At 31.3% G+C, this 19651-nt stretch overlaps 2 protein-coding genes across 5 annotated transcripts; both read right to left on the bottom strand.

Moving 5' to 3' along the window:
• Positions 1–226: 226 nt before the first annotated feature.
• Positions 227–4653, bottom strand: LOC100114983 (ATP synthase subunit gamma, mitochondrial-like). Of its 3 annotated transcripts, none has more exons than XM_031927161.1 (4): positions 4228–4653; positions 930–1169; positions 704–799; positions 227–610 (listed from the first exon to the last, which is right to left on the bottom strand). In XM_031927161.1, exons 2-4 carry the CDS (start codon positions 1079–1081, stop codon positions 514–516), a joined length of 345 nt encoding a protein of 114 aa, XP_031783021.1. In that variant the 5' UTR covers positions 1082–1169; positions 4228–4653; the 3' UTR covers positions 227–513. The 3 variants fall into 3 exon arrangements, with proteins under 3 accessions (XP_031783021.1, XP_031783020.1, XP_031783022.1); XM_031927160.1 differs by lacking the exon at positions 4228–4653 and adding an exon at positions 2796–2952; XM_031927162.1 differs by lacking the exon at positions 4228–4653 and adding an exon at positions 2634–2744.
• Positions 4654–17403: 12750 nt separating this feature from the next.
• On the bottom strand, positions 17404–18381 carry LOC116416895. 2 transcript variants are annotated; one of them, XM_031927158.1, is made up of 2 exons: positions 17775–18381; positions 17404–17700 (listed from the first exon to the last, which is right to left on the bottom strand). In XM_031927158.1, exon 1 carries the CDS (start codon positions 18356–18358, stop codon positions 17783–17785), a length of 576 nt encoding a protein of 191 aa, XP_031783018.1. In that variant the 5' UTR covers positions 18359–18381; the 3' UTR covers positions 17404–17700; positions 17775–17782. The 2 variants fall into 2 exon arrangements, with proteins under 2 accessions (XP_031783018.1, XP_031783019.1); XM_031927159.1 differs by having other exon boundaries at positions 17775–18303.
• Positions 18382–19651: the final 1270 nt, after the last annotated feature.

The following is a 19651-nucleotide window of genomic DNA, read 5'->3' as shown; positions in this document are numbered from 1 at the left end:
TACAAATATATTGATTTCTATTTTCGTCTCACTGAGAATGTAATGGATGTGTGTGTACATATATGATTTTTTTGCAAATATCTGATAAATAAATGTGTCTTATATTATTTTATCATAATATTTTTACTACCCTCTGCTTCATATCTTTTTTTTTCATAACTATTTAAAAAAAAATGTACATATAGATTATAAATTGGAAATGGTCTACATAAAAAAAATCAATAGATTAACGTATATTTCAATTTATTAAAAGCCATGCCTTCAACTTACACAAAAGAAAAAAACTTATAAATGGAATTTACTGAAATAGGTTACTGAATGTACAATATTCCGTACAACTGCTGTGCAATTCTGAGATAGAGTGAGTAGGCTTTGCAGGAATCAGTCAAGAACATTTTCTTCACCATTATTTTGCGTAAAAGATTTGACATTCTAATAATGAGCTGCTAATAAAATTTCTTTGAAACTTCTTAATCCAATGCAACAGCTCCAGAGATAATTTTGATAAGCTCTCTAGTTATGAGAGTTTGTCGAGTACGGTTGAAGGTAAGTGAGTTTGTCAATCATCTCTCCAGCATTCTTACTGGCATTGTCCATAGCTGTCACTCTGCTGAATATAAGAGCATAGATGCAAGAGAGAATTCAATTTTTGAATTATTTCTTTGTCAAGCGAATCATAAACAGATGACTTTGGTACACTAACCACAGAGCCTTTGTCGAAAGTGGTAGTTGGTCAATTTTGTAAGACACAACAGACCTGAACCTGTTGTAGATGATCTTACCAGATCTATATGTGTACCTAGATAACATAAGGATTGTCATTAAAATCTTTCTAAATATGAAGTTCATTGCTCAAAAAATTTAAAATAACTGTTTTTTCAATTTTTGAGGAATCAGTATGAATGTGACAAAAATCTTTATACACTTACCCATTGTTCATAACTTCAATAGCTACCTTGGCAGCATCGTTGAAAGTAGGGGGTTCGCGACCCATCTCAGATGCAACAAACAGAATGTTTTTAGCTAACAGGTGTTGCAGGATGGTACGAGACTTTTCTCCAAACAATTTTTGTGTTTTCATGGTCAGCAGGCTTTGTCATCAGTGTGGACAGCACCACAAAGTCTCCGGTCGCTAGTTAGAGCAATCATCAACTTCTTGGGTTCACTTTCTGGAACAATGTTGTTTATTAAGAATAACACTGTCACAGAAAAAATGTTAAAAGTTAATAGCGTTTGATATTACGATAGGTTTATTATATATATATATATATATATATATATATATATATATATATATATATATATATATATATATATATATATATATATATATATATATATATATATAATTTCAAATAGTTTCGATTATTCGCCGTATCGCGGCGCATGAGTCGAGAAAGCTTATAGGTATTTACTTCTTTTGAAATCTGAGAAAAAACAAATGAAAAATTAGAACTTGACATTACATTATTGTCTGTATTGTTAGTGCTATGAAAAATGAGTTTACTGTAGCATATCTATGGGCTTTTCTTCAGTTATATGTTAAACAAAAAATTACGTTTTTTAAATTTATTTTATAAAAATTAATTTTTTTTTAATGTATGCTTAAAATGGTTGGGCGCAAACCTTTAGTTTCGGCAGAAACAATATTAAATGAACTATTGAATTTTGAAATTTATGATGAGAATAATGTTTTAAAAAAGAGAACTGACGAGGTGTGGAAAAAAGTATGTGAATCAATTGGAAACATTAATGTAGTTAATCTTTTCAATCATGTTCAGCAAGACAGACACAACACCCTTACTTTCTATAGAAAATATAAGGGTTTGGAAGATATAATTATAGATGAAGATCATGAAAATATTTGTGATTTTAGCATCAGAAGTGATACACAGGAATGTAAATCACGGAAAAGAAAGAAAAATGATAGTGAAAGTGATGTGGATGAAAATGAGGAGCCAAATACCAAGAAAAAAGTGCCAAAGATTGGCAAAACATCTCAATTATCATTTGACATTATAATGTCAAGTGATCAATGGTCTATAATAAGTCCTGTGGAAAAAATAGATAAAGGTGGACGAACTGGCGTAGCTTTACAAGAGGGATGGACTGACATCATGAGAATTTTAATATGGCAAAATCAAAAATTACCTTGTGTTTTTAGGTTTGATAGACATTTTGTAAATAGTTATGAAACGTACATTAAAATTGAAGGTCAGTGCACTGAGTGTTTGCATAAAATTTATGCTATATGCGAAGAAAAACCAACAATAAATAGGTCAGTGACATTTACTGTTACTGCTATGGATACTAAAAAAATAACACACCAAAATAAAGTACGCTTACAAAAATTAGCAAAGTTGAATGTGGAAAAAGAGGTCTTAAATAAATTACCAAAACAGTATAGACGAGATAAAGCAAGAGCTGAAATGTCATATGGCGATGTTGAACCAGCTCATTTACCTATTTTAAATAAATTCAAAATGCTCGATAAGATGCAAAAAGTAAAGAGCTGGGAATAAAGCGTAGAACCAATTTGTTTGATTCACTGATAGAATTAAAGAATAATGTTGAATTTAATAAATTTATAAGATATATTGGATATGACAAATTTTTTATTATGTACTGGTCACCTGAACAAACAAGTGTTTACAATGATATTTTATCAAAATTAGGCAATGCAGTATCACTAGATGCTACATCATCTATAATATTAAAAATTAAGAGAGTTGATGGAGATACTAGTCATATTTTTCTCTCTATTATGTGCACGCATATTAATAATTTAATTGTACCAATATCTCAAATTATGTCTGAGAAAAATGATACTTGTTTTGATAATTTTTGGCTCCAAACATGGTTACAATCCGGGGCAAAAGTACCAAAAGAGTTAGTAACTGACATGGGTAAAGCATTGCAAAATGGTGCATGTTTAGCCTTCAACTCTATCACATTTAGAATGTACAATGATTTGTGCTTATTGATTTTACTTCAAAAAGAGACGCATGTGCAACTTCAAACACAGATGAGAACAGATATAGCTCATGTACAGCATATAGTTACAAGTTGGCCTTGTTTCACAAAAGAGAATCGCAAAGTTAAAATGCTATATGTCAAGTATTTTGGATATCTTACTACAGTTAACAATCTAGAAATTTTTGAAAAAGCTCTAGAATATCTATTTATTGTTTCTTGTAGCAAATATTATGATGAAATTTGTGAAACGGCTATGTCACATTTGACTCATATTATACAAACTCATAAATTTGATCTAAATAACTCAACTATAATTAAATCTTATAACAATAATGAAAACAAAGAAGAAGAGCAAGATCCTGATAATGAGTCAAGACTTACTCATATATATTTTCAGAGATTAAAAGATTATGTTACTTCTGAAGTCTGTAATAAAAATAGTTCCTATATAGGCGTACAGGCTAATGACTACTATCTGCCAGATTTTGCTACAAGATTAGTCAATTTATGCAAAGAATTTGCATGCTGGACAAACGTCATGAACGAATATTTTAAAAATACTCATGAGGTTGCAAATTCAGCTAGAAATGAAGCATATTTTGCAGATTTTAAACTCTCAATAAAGAATATTTCTATAAGGGAAGATAAAATTTTAGTCCATCATTGTCGAAACATTGATGCTGATATTAAATTGGCTAGAGCAGTCATTAATGATTTGAAAATAGAGACAAGTAAAGAAAATAAACCTAAACTACAGCATAATAATGAACATTTGTTTGCCGTCGAACGATGGAGGAAAAAATATTTCAATATTGATTTTGATGATAGTTCAAACAAAAATTCAGGTGACAAGTTAAAACATTTATTACTTTTCAATACATTAGTTATGGCATGAACACAGGGAATTGATTTTAATTATGTAGAAACATTTTGATATGTAAAGATGAACGTATAGATTCCAAAAGCTGAAAATAAACAAAATAAAATTACACAAAGCAACTAAGCTTATTGATTAAATGAAATTTTGAAGTATAATACGGGTTGCAAAGAATACTTATCTGATAGTCCTTTATAGTGTTAGGGTAGTAATAAATTTACCGAACCAACAAAGTAACGTTGTGTGATTATGCGGATGATAGCTTACTCTCCCATACGGGGAAGATCAGTACTTCGCACCGATTGTTGCACCGAAACTGTTTGCGTGATAATAAAACACCAAGGAAAATTAAATTGTTAACGAGAACGACTTACTTGTGTTTGTTGACGGGGATGACCCAACGGTTGACCATCAAAACTCTCAAATCAAACAATTTCTTAGACTCAATTATTTCAAAAATTCCTTTATTTGTTTCTGGAGACTTCAAATAACTTTCAAATGGAATAAGACACAATTTCGGTAAATGATGATCAAGACGGAAACACAATTAAGACTAAACTCCAACTTAAAAACTCAGAAATATAACTATAAAATCGAACTCTTGAATAGCGTCCTTACTCTTGGATCGCACACACAGGAATGAAAAATCGGGGGAGGCGAAGCTTGAAGAAAGCGTCATGGCTTTCTCTCACGCAGGGTCTTTACTTCTCCTTCGCACTTCAGTTTAGCCGCGCTCTCTTTCTTACTCATTAGGCCTTATGGGCCTAAGTACGGTCAACGGCTAAACTGCAGCATCGACTGTGCACGCGCGCTTTCAGCCGAGGGAGGAGAAGTTTGTTTTGGTTTAGGGTTACTTCTTGCGCTCGTTAAGCGTCGAAGTTTCTGGATTTTTCCTGCTGTCTTTGTTTCATTTAATTTAATATTTCTGAATATTCATCCAGTAACTTTAACAATAGAAAGAGAGGTTATACTGCGTACTTGTCCGTTGTCCTGGACCCACATTTGTCTCCTTTTGGAGCACAATATATATCAGAGCCAGGAGGTTATCCGAAGCTCTTGTTTAATTATTTAAACTACAATTTCTGTGTAATTTTTTACGTTTGTACACAAGTATTTTTAGTTAAACAAGTCTTGGGATAACCTCCTAAGTTATTTTGACTCTACACTATAACGCTATATAGCTATTATGATATATGAGAAATTTGGCGCTGCGCGCGGTATCATTTAGAGCGCACGCGGAATTTAAAAGCGTTAAAGATTAATACGGACTTTTATATAAAATATCGTAACAACAAATAGTGCATTTTAGTTAAACAATTACTAGTATATTATAAAAATGAGTATATACTTAAAATCTAATTTTTTCAGATTCCTTGAAATCAACGGTTGTACCAAATAATGCTGATTCGCGAAGAAAAATCTTTTGATATTGTTCAATCAGTTGAAAACTATAATGTTGGTCAAGAATTAACAGTAAATACAAGTGAATCTCAAATAGAAATAGATAATGATTTGATGACGATGGATTCCACTTTACAAGACCATACCTATGTTTCATTCAAAAAACAAGTGACATTTCATTCTTCATTAAATTGTAGTGAAATGTTACCAAATGGAAAAGAGCAAAACATAGTGGAAAATGAAAATGATAGTTTAACAACAGACAATATACAAAAACAAAGAGGTATACATGTACGTTCAAATCCAGATATTGTCCTACGGCTACAACAACCTAATAATAAAAAAGGCACAGCCAACAAAAAAAATATAAAAAATGGAAACAAACAGTTAGCAAAACAAATGAAGCAACAAAAAATTTGTTTCCAGTATACATGTGCGTTCGATACAATCACAGAGATTCTGAGTAGTGCTTATTATAAAGTAGTTGATTTTAAAATTTTAATAGAAAAAAGTATAAATGACGCAGCAGCACAAAAACATTTATGTTATGCAAACACGATAACAAAGCATGCAATACAAGGAGTCAACAGTTATTTTTACACAAATAGAGCACACATACTGTATTCATTATTTAATGAGGATGGTAACAGTACTATAAGTTGTAATACTAATATAGGACAACACTTAACTTCATTAATGAAATATTATGAAAGTAGAAAAAACGGAATGCAATCTCTGTGGTTATATTGAAAACTGCAAAAAAATAACAATACCGTTACCCAATTTGAAAATTGCTTGGTTAAGTAATTATACAAATTTAGAAAAAGAAGTTAATAATTATTTCGATACTAAGACTTGGAATTGCAAAAATTGCAACAATGACAGTGCTCAGTCTAAGTATGATTTAGGACCATACTTATGTATTGAGATGAGGAATATAGAAGATGAGGCATATAGAAGTTCGCTATACGCATCAGAAGTACTTAAAATTGATAGTGTCAATTTTACCACAAGTTTGGATGATATACCAAAAAGTTTAATAATAAAAAATCAAAGTTTTATTCTCTGTGGCGTAGCCAAATACATTCCACCCATTGATCCATGACTTGGTTAAATATAGTAAAAGGTTACCGAAGAACTCACCTAAACTAAAAATTAGCGAAATATTTTATGTAAAAACAAAATTCATTTAATTCATAATTTAGATCATAAGTAATAATCATTCATTTAATATCTATGGTAGTATAGTCAAATTTAAATTATGAGATAGAAGTGATCTCCTTTGTATCTAAAAAAATTATATTTTAAATAACATGAGTTATTTTTTTATTTGGATGCAATATTTAAAAATACTCTTTAACAACGATTGACGTGTTCAAAAATGATACACTTGCTTTACGCACGCTATAAAGTTTTAACATTTTTTCTGTTACAGTGTTATTCTTTTTAAAGAGGTATTTCACATCTTGCATTTAAAAATAAAATTAGATCCTTATTGAAATCAGGAATTCCAAATGACAGACTTGAAAAATAAAATTTTTATATAACAATTACAAGAAAGTTTCTTATTTGATACCCTTTATACAAAAAAAAAAAAAAAAACTAAGATCGCAAAGAACTTTTCCACTAGGACTAAAAGCTGTTACATCTGCAATTTTGTTGTCTGTAATTAAATGGTAAGCAATCGCTAATTGATTATGTGAATCTCCATTGAGTAACACTGCATGAACTTCAGCTTCCTCCTTGGGATTAAACTATTCACAGACATCATTGCACAGCATCTACATTGATTATTAAAGATTGAGAATCAAAGTAGTAGCATTAATGGAAATACTAACTTCTTCTCTTGCACCAGCATCTTCCTGCTCTTCTTCTTTTTTCTCATTAAGATCTTCATCATCGTCATTTTCTTCTTCCTTCTCATCAATGTCATCAGATGAATTTCCTACAGCGCTGTCCAATTGAGCAAAATTCACTTGTTGCTAAAATGTATAAACATTATCTTATAGAAACAGCTTTATTTACAAATATACAAATATAGAGTATCGTTTTTTTTTCTTCAAGGATTGTTTATCTGTTCTTGAATAAGCTGTTGCTGCATAATATTGTTTGCTCCCTGATACAACCTGAACCGGATGAGCAACAGGTACTGGTGTAAAATCAGGTTAACCTTCAAACGTTTGATTGACAATTTTGTTGTTGCAATATGAATGGGCAATGTAATTGCAGTTGTGATGATAAGACCCGTGAAAATTGCATGCAACTGATTGCCTGAAATTAAAATTGAATTTATACTTATTTTTCTATCACTGGAGATGGTTGATTAATAACTTGCTTTTATTAATAACTCCGATTTACAAGTACCATTGAATACATACCAGCTGTCAAGCTGTGTTGTCCAGTTGTCCTGCTTGCGCGGCGATTTGGCAACACCGCATATACGTGAGTATAGCAAAAAATCAAAGGCTCATATTCCACAACACTTTTTTATTATTTTAGATTATAATGCATAAATATTTTTCATGTTTGACTAGCGGGCAAATAGAATCGACGTAAGGGCAATTTTTTAACGTTCATTAGATTTTCAAAAACGTTTTGGTTAAAGAGATACGATTATTTAAAGTTGAGATGAAATTTGAATTATTAATTTATTTTTCCTGAGAAAACTAAAAACGGGCAAATTGAAATTCTTACGTAGAATAAAAGGGCAAATCAATATCTATAGCCTGGTATTTTTTTTTATTAACTAATTGTTATATTTGCAGGCTGGGACGGGGGGGGGGGGGTATGTTATTTCTCCTCTATGCTCTGCCGCGCCGCGATGTGATTGTGTACTCTCTACTTCCCTCTTCGCCGCTGCTGCTGGTGGGGAAGCTAGTTGCGTACGGCCGCCCCTACTTCTCCTCCGCTGCTTATAGATGCGTATAGTTCGGAGCGAAAACCGCAGGGCGGCGCTAGCTTACGACTGCATATCGCACGGCACGCTTTCGCCCATGCTCATCGGCAATCTCTCTACTAATCTCTGATTATGATTACAACGTCATCTATCTGTTTTATGATTCTAACACTCAATCGAAGTAGTTTTATTAACATGACACCAACATCTATATTATATCGCTGTTCTCTAAATTAATTCGTTTCATTATCAGATCTCGATGTACGAAACATTTGAAAAATTATGACCGTTATCATGACGGACATTTCGCAATTTCAGATTTATCGTTTATAGTGATGAATAGTATTGACGTCAAATTTAGTTCTTTTTTCTGATGTTTAGTCCATTTCCTGGCGAAAAGAATCACATGATTTATCACGTAAGAAATCACATTAAAAATTACGTCAGAAATCACTTATAATATATTTAAAACTTCAACCAGTTTAAATAGAACGAGCGAGCGAGTTTTTAGCTAGTGCATTTTATTTTGTATACACTTACCGCATTTCAACATTACTGGCTTTAATTTTTCCGGCATACCTTCAACTAACTTATTTTTGCACATATTTTCTAAATATTTAAAATTGACATGACCTAACATTCTATGATATCTTTCTCTCTGTGTTACATTTATTTTATTTCCTTCTGAAATGTAGCATTCTTTTCATTATTTCAAATTAAATTGTTTTGCCTATTAAATATTTTTGATGTTTTTTTCAATAGAAATAATTTTATTTCCATTAGTAATTTTCGCAAAATTCAACAAATTTTTATCCATTTCTTTAACGTAAAATACATTGGATATATTTATTATATGGTTTGAGCAACCACTGTCTAATATCCAATCTATTTTATTCGTATCGCAAGCATAAATTTTCGTATCGCTTTCATCGTCACGCTGTACCTCTGTTAAACATAAAGGCTATAGCCGGGTTACTATGGTGAAATGGCCCCCTTGGAAAATGTATATATGTTATATACCATTCGATGGGGGATAAAAAAAACTCCCATAGCCAAATTTTTAGCTCTCTGCCTAGTGCGCATGCGCAGTAACGTCGATAAACGTGTTTTTTTGATTTTATTTTTTTCTGAAGTCCCTATAGGATAAAAATTTTTTTAAAAATTCACATTGGTGTATTTTTATGTCATGAATAACTGCAATTTTTTTGGGATTACATAACCTCAAATATCGGATCTAAAAAAATTATTAAAGTTTTCAATCGATATTTTGACCCCCTTGTTTTTGAGGTGCAACTTTTTAAGTAGACTTTTTTTGTGTACTTTTTCCCGTTCTTTACGATGGCACTAACGTTTTTTCCTTAAAAATGGTGGCACAACTCGATTTGAGCCAAAAACTGATTTTTTTGCCATTTTTTCACGTTTTTAGCTGGTTATGTTACAATTTAGTTACTAAAGTGACTCCTTTTGAGTAGTTTTGCATATCTTCCCATGAAAACATAATCAAATGAAATATTTTGTTCGCTCCAAGCCGTATTTTTTATATTATCTTACGTTTTCAATGATGGTCTTATCAGAATTTGAGGTAATAAAGGGTTTCTCTCTATATATAAAAAGAATATCGCCGCTGTCAGTGTCTGCTTTTCTCTTTAACCTAAAAATGCCCTCATTTGAGTGATTTAACGCCGAAAAAGGCCATTTTTGGTACCATGTAACCCAAAACTAACCTAAAAATGTCATAATGCAAGGGTTTTCACGCAAAAAAGCCTGTTTTTAGCTAAACATAGCCTTGAAATCGATCGTTTGAGGGTACTTTTGGCGTCTTGTGGTCTTAAAAAGGCCATATTTGGCTTATCTGCCTCTACTTAATTGATTATTCAAAATCTATTGACAGTAATAATTATCAGGTTAAAAGGAATTGAAGTTAAGTATGTTCAATTCGTACAAAGTATAATTTATTATCTTCATAGGCTATTTAAAATAAATTATGGAACGTATACAAGTAGCTTTTTAAAAATAACGAATGTTCACAATAGAAAAAATGATTCACTCATCATTGTCACTATCTTCATCAATACACACTTCAATTTGATCATTAAGAAACATTTTAGACAGAATTTCAGCTGGTCGTATGATTTTTGATAAATATCTTCCATGTGAAAGATAATAGATTATGGCAGCAATATGCGCACAACATCCTATAGTACGGTTACCGTTAGCACAATCACAACAGTGTCTTAAGATGCTAGAATAACCAATACCATTTGGTTTATACTCAACGAAACATTTGTATTGTTTTCTGTTAATATGCCTGGATTGAACTTCAAGTTTGAGAATATTGTTAGTCTCTTTTGAATATCCAATCTTCAAATCATTATCTGCGTCAAGCATTTCCGCTAAGTAAGATATTGTCTGTTTAAGCTGATATGATCCTGTAAACAGAATTTTCAAATCTTTTATTGTTAATTCAGGAAAGTCTGGTAAATCATCCGAAGTTATTATTTTAAATGGTAGTTTCCGACGACTCCATCTTTTGTCTGCTACTAAAACTGCTAATGTATTTTCAACATTTTTTCTAGATTGCATAGCACTAAATATTTCATCTTGCATGTCTTCATCAGAATCTAGGCGTTTGCCAAACAAGTTATTTAAGTAGCAAGAAATTTTACAATAAGATCCAGTATTTTTCACCATTTTATTATCAAGTTTGTGATCTAATAACCTATATTTTTTCTTTTGAACTCCGTGCACTGCTTCAACAACCCATCGCAGTTTTGTCGTGAATATTGTTTCATTTGATTCTTGCGTAGAAAGTTGAGATTTTGAACCTTTGAGTGCAGGCATCAAAACAATATAACCCATATTTTCTAATTTTTGTTTAATGTCCCTGAAACCTCTATCCAGTATAAAAATGTCCCCTTGGCGAAGAAGTTTCTGTAAAATATTCTGCTTCTCTTCCAATATTTCAATCAGTATTGTAGCATCATTTTTATTTGCAAGATATGGACCTAACTGGTCAACAACATAACCATTAGTAGTACATATAGTAAATGGTTTAGTCAGAGGAACTTTTTTTTGGCCTGAATAAGATTTTCTTTGGTACTCGTTATTAGAGTTTTTTTCATGCCTTATATAAGTACCATCAGCAATCAAAATAAGTTGTTTACCAGGATGTAATTTCTTTGCCATATTAGAAGTTTGATTTTCAATCAATTCATTTCTGTCTACATTTTCTAATCCAAAGTGTTTTGGTAGTAAATCTTTTTCGAAAGATAATAATACTGATTGACAAAAACGAGATACTTGTTGTTCGCTTTCAATGTCAAATATTGTAGAGATGAGCGAGTTAGAATTCCCAGAGCGCATTTTGAATAAAAATACGACAATGGCTTGTGTCGCTGTCCTTACACAGGAATTCTTCAGAGAAGTGAGTTGATCTTTAAGATAATTAATATTTTCCCACGTTAATCCCGTAAAAACTTTCAATTTTTTTTCAGGCATGGAAAATTCAGCTACTGTATCTAATAAAGTTTCGTCTGCTTTCATTCATAATTGACTCAAAAATTGTAGTAATTCATCAATATATACCGTACTTGTAGTGGAAAAAATATTAATTTTATTTAGTTCATCTTCATAAAATCTTTTTTTAATTAAATGTGTGCAACAGCATCTATTGCCATGTGGAATAAAAACATTCATTTTACTATAAACTTGAATTCGGGCCTCTAAAGGAACTAATATATTATTAGTCTGTTTTTGGTACCCACAAACAAAGCAATATTTATGTGTCGCAATCGTCCTTTGAATAAGTAATTCCGTGGTTGCTCGTACTTTTTGTTCCTTTATTGTGTATACAGATGATTGTGTACTTTCCTGAGATGATGAAGTGACAGTTAGCTGAGAAAATGATTCAAAAACATTTGAATCTTGAGACGAAGCAGTTGCTGGAACATTAACCTTTTTAGGTTTAGAGCTTGATATGTATTTGGCTAATCGCTTTCTACATGAATCACAAATTACATCATGGATGTAAATATCTTTATTTGATAATTGTTTAGCATATTCGATTTCAACTTCAGATTCGATTTCCTTTTCTCGACCAATTGATTTTCTAATATAAATATTACACATGGCACATCTTCGATCATCGCGTTTCCTGATGTTATCTGACTCTTCATTACTATTAGATGCCATATTTATTTAACCATTAGACAAGAAGATCACTTCTGAAATAATAAAATATAAATATTTTACAATACATTTAAAAATGCTGTTAGTTAGTTTTTAAAAATCTAAAAAAATTGTTTGCCTTTTTTTAAATTAAAAACTAGAATGAATAATAAATATTACAAAAATATTATAATCTAAGTTCTTGTATAATCCAGTTTTCTCAGTAGCTTTACATGAAAAGTAAAAAAATAATATTGCCTAGTAAAAGTGAAATAAGTTGTATTTCATTTATAAGTTTTTTAAGCAAATAATTTTTTTTTGTCATAAAAACTGTATTGAAGTGCTTGCACCTAGTGATTTTATAAAATCAACAAACCTATGAAATTATTATATTCAATTTGTTTTTTTGTAAAAATATGTTCTTGTATCTAGACATGAATAATAGTGTATTTTAAAATAAATAAATAATGCTGTTTTTAATGGTGTTTCATATACGTATGTGTTTAAAGCATAGGTTAGCTTGTGTTTACTTTATTCATTTTACATTTTTTTAACTTAAAAGTTAATTGACAATTAATAAGTTCGCATCCTATTAGTTCTATTTTTCATTTTTATTATTTCTCATGTATTGTTTTTATGTAAAACCAAATATTTTTTCTCATCTCATAATAATTAACTATAGTAAAAATCACATCATATATAGTCATATGCAGATATTTATGTGCATTTTTTATTAATTTGACAGTATTTTATACATAAACAAATTAATTATTGTTCAAGACTTTCTATATTTTATCAATTTAATCATACTTGTATAATTAATATACCGCATTACATCAAAACATGCAACTCATCAATCGTCAAATCCGTTTCTGGCAAAAGTTTATTGTCATATTTTATTCAAATGTTTTTCCTTCTTAATTTTATTTAGTTAATAGTTTCAACAACTTTATGTTTAACTAATTTCTCATTTTACTTTATGTGATTAGCCTAAATTGGTTAAGTTAAATAGATAAAGACTCGTTCCCCTTACATGCATTGTACGTATATCTATATCTATAGGATTGAAAATTCATTTTTATTAATTACTTTTTTGTTAGCTTATTGATTTAAAATCTGATTGCTATTTTTGTTTTAGGATAAGATCGGATCTTTATGCGAGTACTAAAACAGTTTATAATTTAATGTTGGTTTAAACTTTTGATTTTATGCAAGAATTTAATAACGTACACAACATGTTTTTCTTATTTAGCGTATAAAAAGGTCTAATAATTATCTGTTATTATTATTACATTATTATATTATTATATTATATTATTATATTATTATATCATATTATTATATTATTATATCATATTATTATATTACTATATTATCTGTCATTATTTTTGATACAATTACTCTTAATACTACAGAATTTATAATAAAAATTTTATTTTTCTACCCATTAATAAGTCTTACTCTGCATATACCGGTAAAATACAAGTGTATTTATTATAAATACATGGGAGATTTTTTATTTATCAGTAGGTTGGTTACAGTATTTTTTTCAAAACTCAAAGTGTCGGCATAAAAATAACATTTTAGATATTAATAATAGGTTTTGATTTTAAAGAAGTTATTTAACAAAATATTAATTTATTGTGTAATATGTATTAGAAATACATATAACCCTAATATCAAAGCATATAATCTGTGATGTCAAAACTTTTGAAAAACTTTGTTAAATCTTCATTTTTTTAAAAGATATGTAAAATATATAGTACTCACTTTAAATATACAAGATTGTTAGTTTTGAAGTAAACAGCAGAAAGATTTAAAGTAGCCGCGTCAGCCTTCGGTTCCAACTAACTCCAATGTATTTGAAAATAAATACTTAACTACTTTATTATTTTTTCTAGTATTGCTATCAATTATCAGTCAAAAGCCGAAATAGTAAAAAGAAAAATCGAAACAATTTTTATTTGCTAGATTTTAATTTACTTTAAAAGTTATAAACTTATACTAACAGCGTTTTCACCATTCACTTGTATTAGTATATTATGGAGAAAGTACAATTGAGTCCGTCGTCCCGTACCGACCTCGGGACATACCGTCTGAAATAAGCTGTTTTTACGGGATTGGCTAATTCTGTACCGTCGATTGGGTTATCGAACAGAATTAGCCAATAATATAAAAGTGACTTATTTCAGACGGTATGTCCCGGGGTCGGTACGGCACGGGACGGGACGTATTGTACTTTCTCCCTTATATAGACAATTGTAAGAAAAAAAAAATTAGTTTTGAAAAAAACAATGTTGGCCATTGGTTTGCGCATCGTTTAATTAATTAAGAAATCAAAATACTTTATTTGTTTATGCTCCTGATAATTCTTAATTTTATGATTGACCATTCACTACGCAGATCGTCTGCATTGCAGCCGCCGCGTCAACCGCGCGGCCAAGCATAACCTTTTATTATAAATAAAAATAAACAATAAACAAAAAAGTGCGACAGAGACAATACTTTCGACCAATCACAGAACGTTTAAAAAGAACATAACATTAGCCATCAGTTTTATAATAAGGTGATATCACAATTCGGATAAGACCATCATTGAAAACGTAAGATAATATAAAAAATACGGCTTGGAGCGAACAAAATATTTCATTTGATTTGCTATTTTAAATAGCCTATGAAGATAATAAATTATACTTTGTACGAATTGAACATACTTAACTTCAATTCCTTTTAACCTGATAATTATTACTGTCAATAGATTTTGAATAATCAATTAAGTAGAGGCAGATAAGCCAAATATGGCCTTTTTAAGACCACAAGACGCCAAAAGTACCCTCAAACGATCGATTTCAAGGCTATGTTTAGCTAAAAACAGGCTTTTTTGCGTGAAAACCCTTGCATTATGACATTTTTAGGTTAGTTTTGGGTTACATGGTACCAAAAATGGCCTTTTTCGGCGTTAAATCACTCAAATGAGGGCATTTTTAGGTTAAAGAGAAAAGCAGACACTGACAGCGGCGATATTCTTTTTATATATAGAGAGAAACCCTTTATTACCTCAAATACTGATAAGACCATCATTGAAAACGTAAGATAATATAAAAAATACGGCTTGGAGCGAACAAAATATTTCATTTGATTATGTTTTCATGGGAAGATATGCAAAACTACTCAAAAGGAGTCACTTTAGTAACTAAATTGTAACATAACCAGCTAAAAACGTGAAAAAATGGCAAAAAAATCAGTTTTTGGCTCAAATCGAGTTGTGCCACCATTTTTAAGGAAAAAACGTTAGTGCCATCGTAAAGAACGGGAAAAAGTACACAAAAAAAGTCTACTTAAAAAGTTGCACCTCAAAAACAAGGGGGTCAAAATATCGATTGAAAACTTTAATAATTTTTTTAGATCCGATATTTGAGGTTATGTAATCCCAAAAAAATTGCAGTTATTCATGACATAAAAATACACCAATGTGAATTTTTAAAAAAATTTTTATCCTATAGGGACTTCAGAAAAAAATAAAATCAAAAAAACACGTTTATCGACGTTACTGCGCATGCGCACTAGGCAGAGAGCTAAAAATTTGGCTATGGGAGTTTTTTTTTATCCCCCATCGAATGGTATATAACATATATACATTTTCCAAGGGGGCCATTTCACCATAGTAACCCGGCTATAGCCTTTGTAGTAACTTGATCGCTAACGTTTCCGCTATACCTGACGTTGTGTTGTCTTGCTGTGTTGTTAACCTCCCCGGTCTCTGACGTAGTAGCCTCGCTGTCTATCTCTGCCTCCGCGGCCTCGGTACTGTTGTGTCTGCTGTTGCTGCTATGGATACCGTGCACCTGCTTGCCAATGCGTTTCACCTCTCCTGCCTCTTCCTTGGGTCCAGGAGTTTTTGCATTCTTTCTTATAGTGTCCAAATTGTTCAGATCTATAGCAATTTTTATCTTTATTTTGTTCAGCTTGAAAAGCGCTAGTTTTCTTCTTTCTGCTGTCATTACTTGTATTTCGACTTTCCCACATGTTTATTTTAATTTTTAAAAGTTCACAATTTCTGTCACTTTCTTGTAGTGCATCTACCAGATCTCCAATATAACTTAATGAGTCTAGTAATGTTCTTAACATATAGTTTAACTTTTGTCGTTTATCAACTTTTCCACCAGCATTCTCCAACTCATTAGCCGTTTTTTTTCAAATTCTGTGAAGAATGACCTGAAGTCTTTAAAATCTTTTAACTTCATTTTATCTAGTTTATTTCTTACACATATCTGTAGAGCCGATGATTCTTTCAAGTATAGATCGTCAAATTTTTTTATAATTTCCAATGCCGTATTTTTTTCACTTACGAACTCTAATTGATCATTTGAAATACTCCAATAAATATAATTCATTGCTTTTAGATTTTTCCCCTTGGTTGTCTTTCTTAGATCGTCTAATTTTGATATTTCATAAATACTCTTCTTGTTATAACCCGTTAAAATTTTAATTAATTCTTAATTAATTCTTAATTAATTAATTCTTAATTAATTATTATTAATTAATTAAAATTTTAATTAATTAATAATAATCTTCTCTTGGTGCTGACTTTGCTTTATCTTTTCTTCAGTACTTTTACATATTTTTCTTAATTTATTAAGGAGCACTAACCTTAACACTGAATCTAATTTAAAGTTGCACAAATATTTAATCAATTCGTCTTTTGCAACCGTATGCACCCATGCTACACTTTTTCCTTCTAAATGCCAATATTTTTCCTCAATATTTATTAATAAGCTCTTCCTATATATATATATATATATATATATATATATATATATATATATATATATATATATATATATATATATATATATATTATTTATATATATATATATATATATATATATATATATATATATATATATATATATATTATATATATTTTTTTTTTTTCAAATATTCGTTAGAAATAGCATTAGAGAACCGTTAGAGTACATAATAAACTTATATAAATCTAATAGTAATTAAATTGTGATTTATAAATTGGATAATACTTTCAATGTAAGATGTTATATAAAAATCCTTAATACTATAGGCAGTGGAGATAAATTATTACATGAATTCAATAATGTTGTGTCCATAATGTACTAGATAAACATCTCTAGTATCAATTTCATTCTTCAACTTCTCCTCGTCGGTGTTGTTCTCGATGAGGAAGGCATTTACCTTGGTGGGTAGGAAAACGTCGAAACTTCCATCCATCTCCAACACCTTCGCGCCAAATTTTGTCTGAACTTTCTTATGTTTGGATATTTTGTACTTCTTGCTGATCTCCAAATCCTTAATTTTTTTCGTAGGCAGGAATGGTGGAGCTTTTGCCACAGCGTTCAGCGACTCCATTCTGTAAAAATAATGAAACAATATCTATAAGCTTACTATATTTGTTTATGTATTACAAGAATATATTATACTCACATGATAAATTATTCTTCCAATGTTGTCGTTGTTGTATCCGAATCAGATGAGGAATAATAATCCTCAAAGAAATGCAGTGGGAAGATAAAATCTTGTCGTACTGCACGAAGCCACTTGTTTATTGCGTAAACGTTTTGAACTGCACAATTCTCCTTCCAGTCAGGAAGGTGATGTGAACACACCAGCGGAGTTCGAAATCCTGGTGTCTTTAAGGATGGACAGCCGAGATCTTCTATATTACGGACGTCCGGGAAATATAGCTGTAGCCACTCCTTTTTCTGTGCACCTTTCACCCAAATAATAACGTTCCTTGTCGGCGATAAATCGAGGAGGCTGGAGCAAACTTCGGCTTGCTTGTCGTATGGCAGTTCACCATCGCTCCACTTTAATCCGTGAAAAGAATATTTGAGCCACAGATTGGCACACTGGACATCGCTCGACAAGTCGTACCAAGAGTGAGGTGGATGAAATGTAGCTAATTGAGCTACTGCTGCTGGCTCGTTGGGATCAATGTAGGCCAACTCCTTGACTATGAATTCACCGTTTTGCCCCTTGAAGGCCTGGATATCAACAATCAAATCCATGTTATCTACGAAAATATTACTCATTAAGAATAAATTTATAAATAAAATAATAAAATATTTAAAATATACTTACAAATTCTACAGCTTTCTCAACTATTGTAGAGAACAGTATACTGCTTGAGTACACTCGGAAATGTATATAAACACGGAGCAGAAGACTGCTTAAATATACTAGAAATTTGTACCCCTTCCACTATAAAAAAGCTTCTCAAGCTCGATTCATTCACGCTTGCGACGTGCAACGTCTCTTTTCATGTTTCTTTGAACGACATCAGCTACCCCCTCTCTCATACGTTTATATGCATCTCCTATAGTCCCCATTCGGGCCTCTACAAGCAGTATTTTCGTTCAAAGCGCACCGATTTTGTATATCGCGCGCGGTAGAGCAGATACAGCTAGATCCTGGGATTTTTCGACTACCCTCTCTCTCATACTTTTAAATGCGTTCCCCACAGTCCCCACTCTAACGTATTGCATCGATTCTCTACAGCCTGCGCAGTGCAGTCGAAACAGCGAGATCTTCGGATTTTCCACTACCCTCTCCCCCGTACTTTTAAATACGTTTCCCATAGTCCCCACGCAGACGCCTGTAGGCTTATGTTTTCTCTACACTGACTCTCTACAGCGAGCGAGAGCTGCAACCGATACAGCTTGACCCTACACAGATGCTCTGCAGGGTGCATCTTCGCTGTGTTTTTTTCGGACGAGGTCAGCTCCTCTGTACTTTTAAATGCGTTTCCTATAGTCCCCACGCGAGCGACTAGAGATGAATTTTCGATGCACTGACTCTCATCGATAGCCCTCATTTTTCACACATGAAAATAATGAAACGCAAATGAAAAATTATCCCCACCCTTGCATCTATTATATTATTTAAGTCAGAGCGCTGATGAAATTTATTTTAGTTGTCTTTCTACAGGGATTAGTTTATTATCACATTGATATAAAATATCAGCATTCTGAATGTATAGAATTGAGTCGAAGCATCTAAAACACTTAAAAGCTGAAATTTCTTTGGTCGAAACAGATGTGTAAGAGCTAAACGCTTTGGATACACTTGCAAGTCGATAGAACCATTCGAATCATAGCTCTCGGTGAAGTAACATCGTGCGTTCGTGTGTGGGTGCACGTGTAAACAAATACGAAACAGTTAAAAAAATTTTGTTTAAACAAGTGATTTAAAAAAAAATTATCCTCATCATCAACATCAGCATGGAGAATAAAGTAAGTAAATTTTTATGCATCTCTATCTCGCTCTCTCTCTCACTCTCGCTCTTTATTTCTCTTGCTCTC

Source organism: Nasonia vitripennis (assembly GCF_009193385.2).
Source record: "Nasonia vitripennis strain AsymCx chromosome 3 unlocalized genomic scaffold, Nvit_psr_1.1 chr3_random0013, whole genome shotgun sequence".
Taxonomy (NCBI): domain Eukaryota; kingdom Metazoa; phylum Arthropoda; class Insecta; order Hymenoptera; family Pteromalidae; genus Nasonia; species Nasonia vitripennis.
Note: the sequence above shows the minus strand (reverse complement) of the source record. Positions and strands in the feature narration are given on the sequence as shown.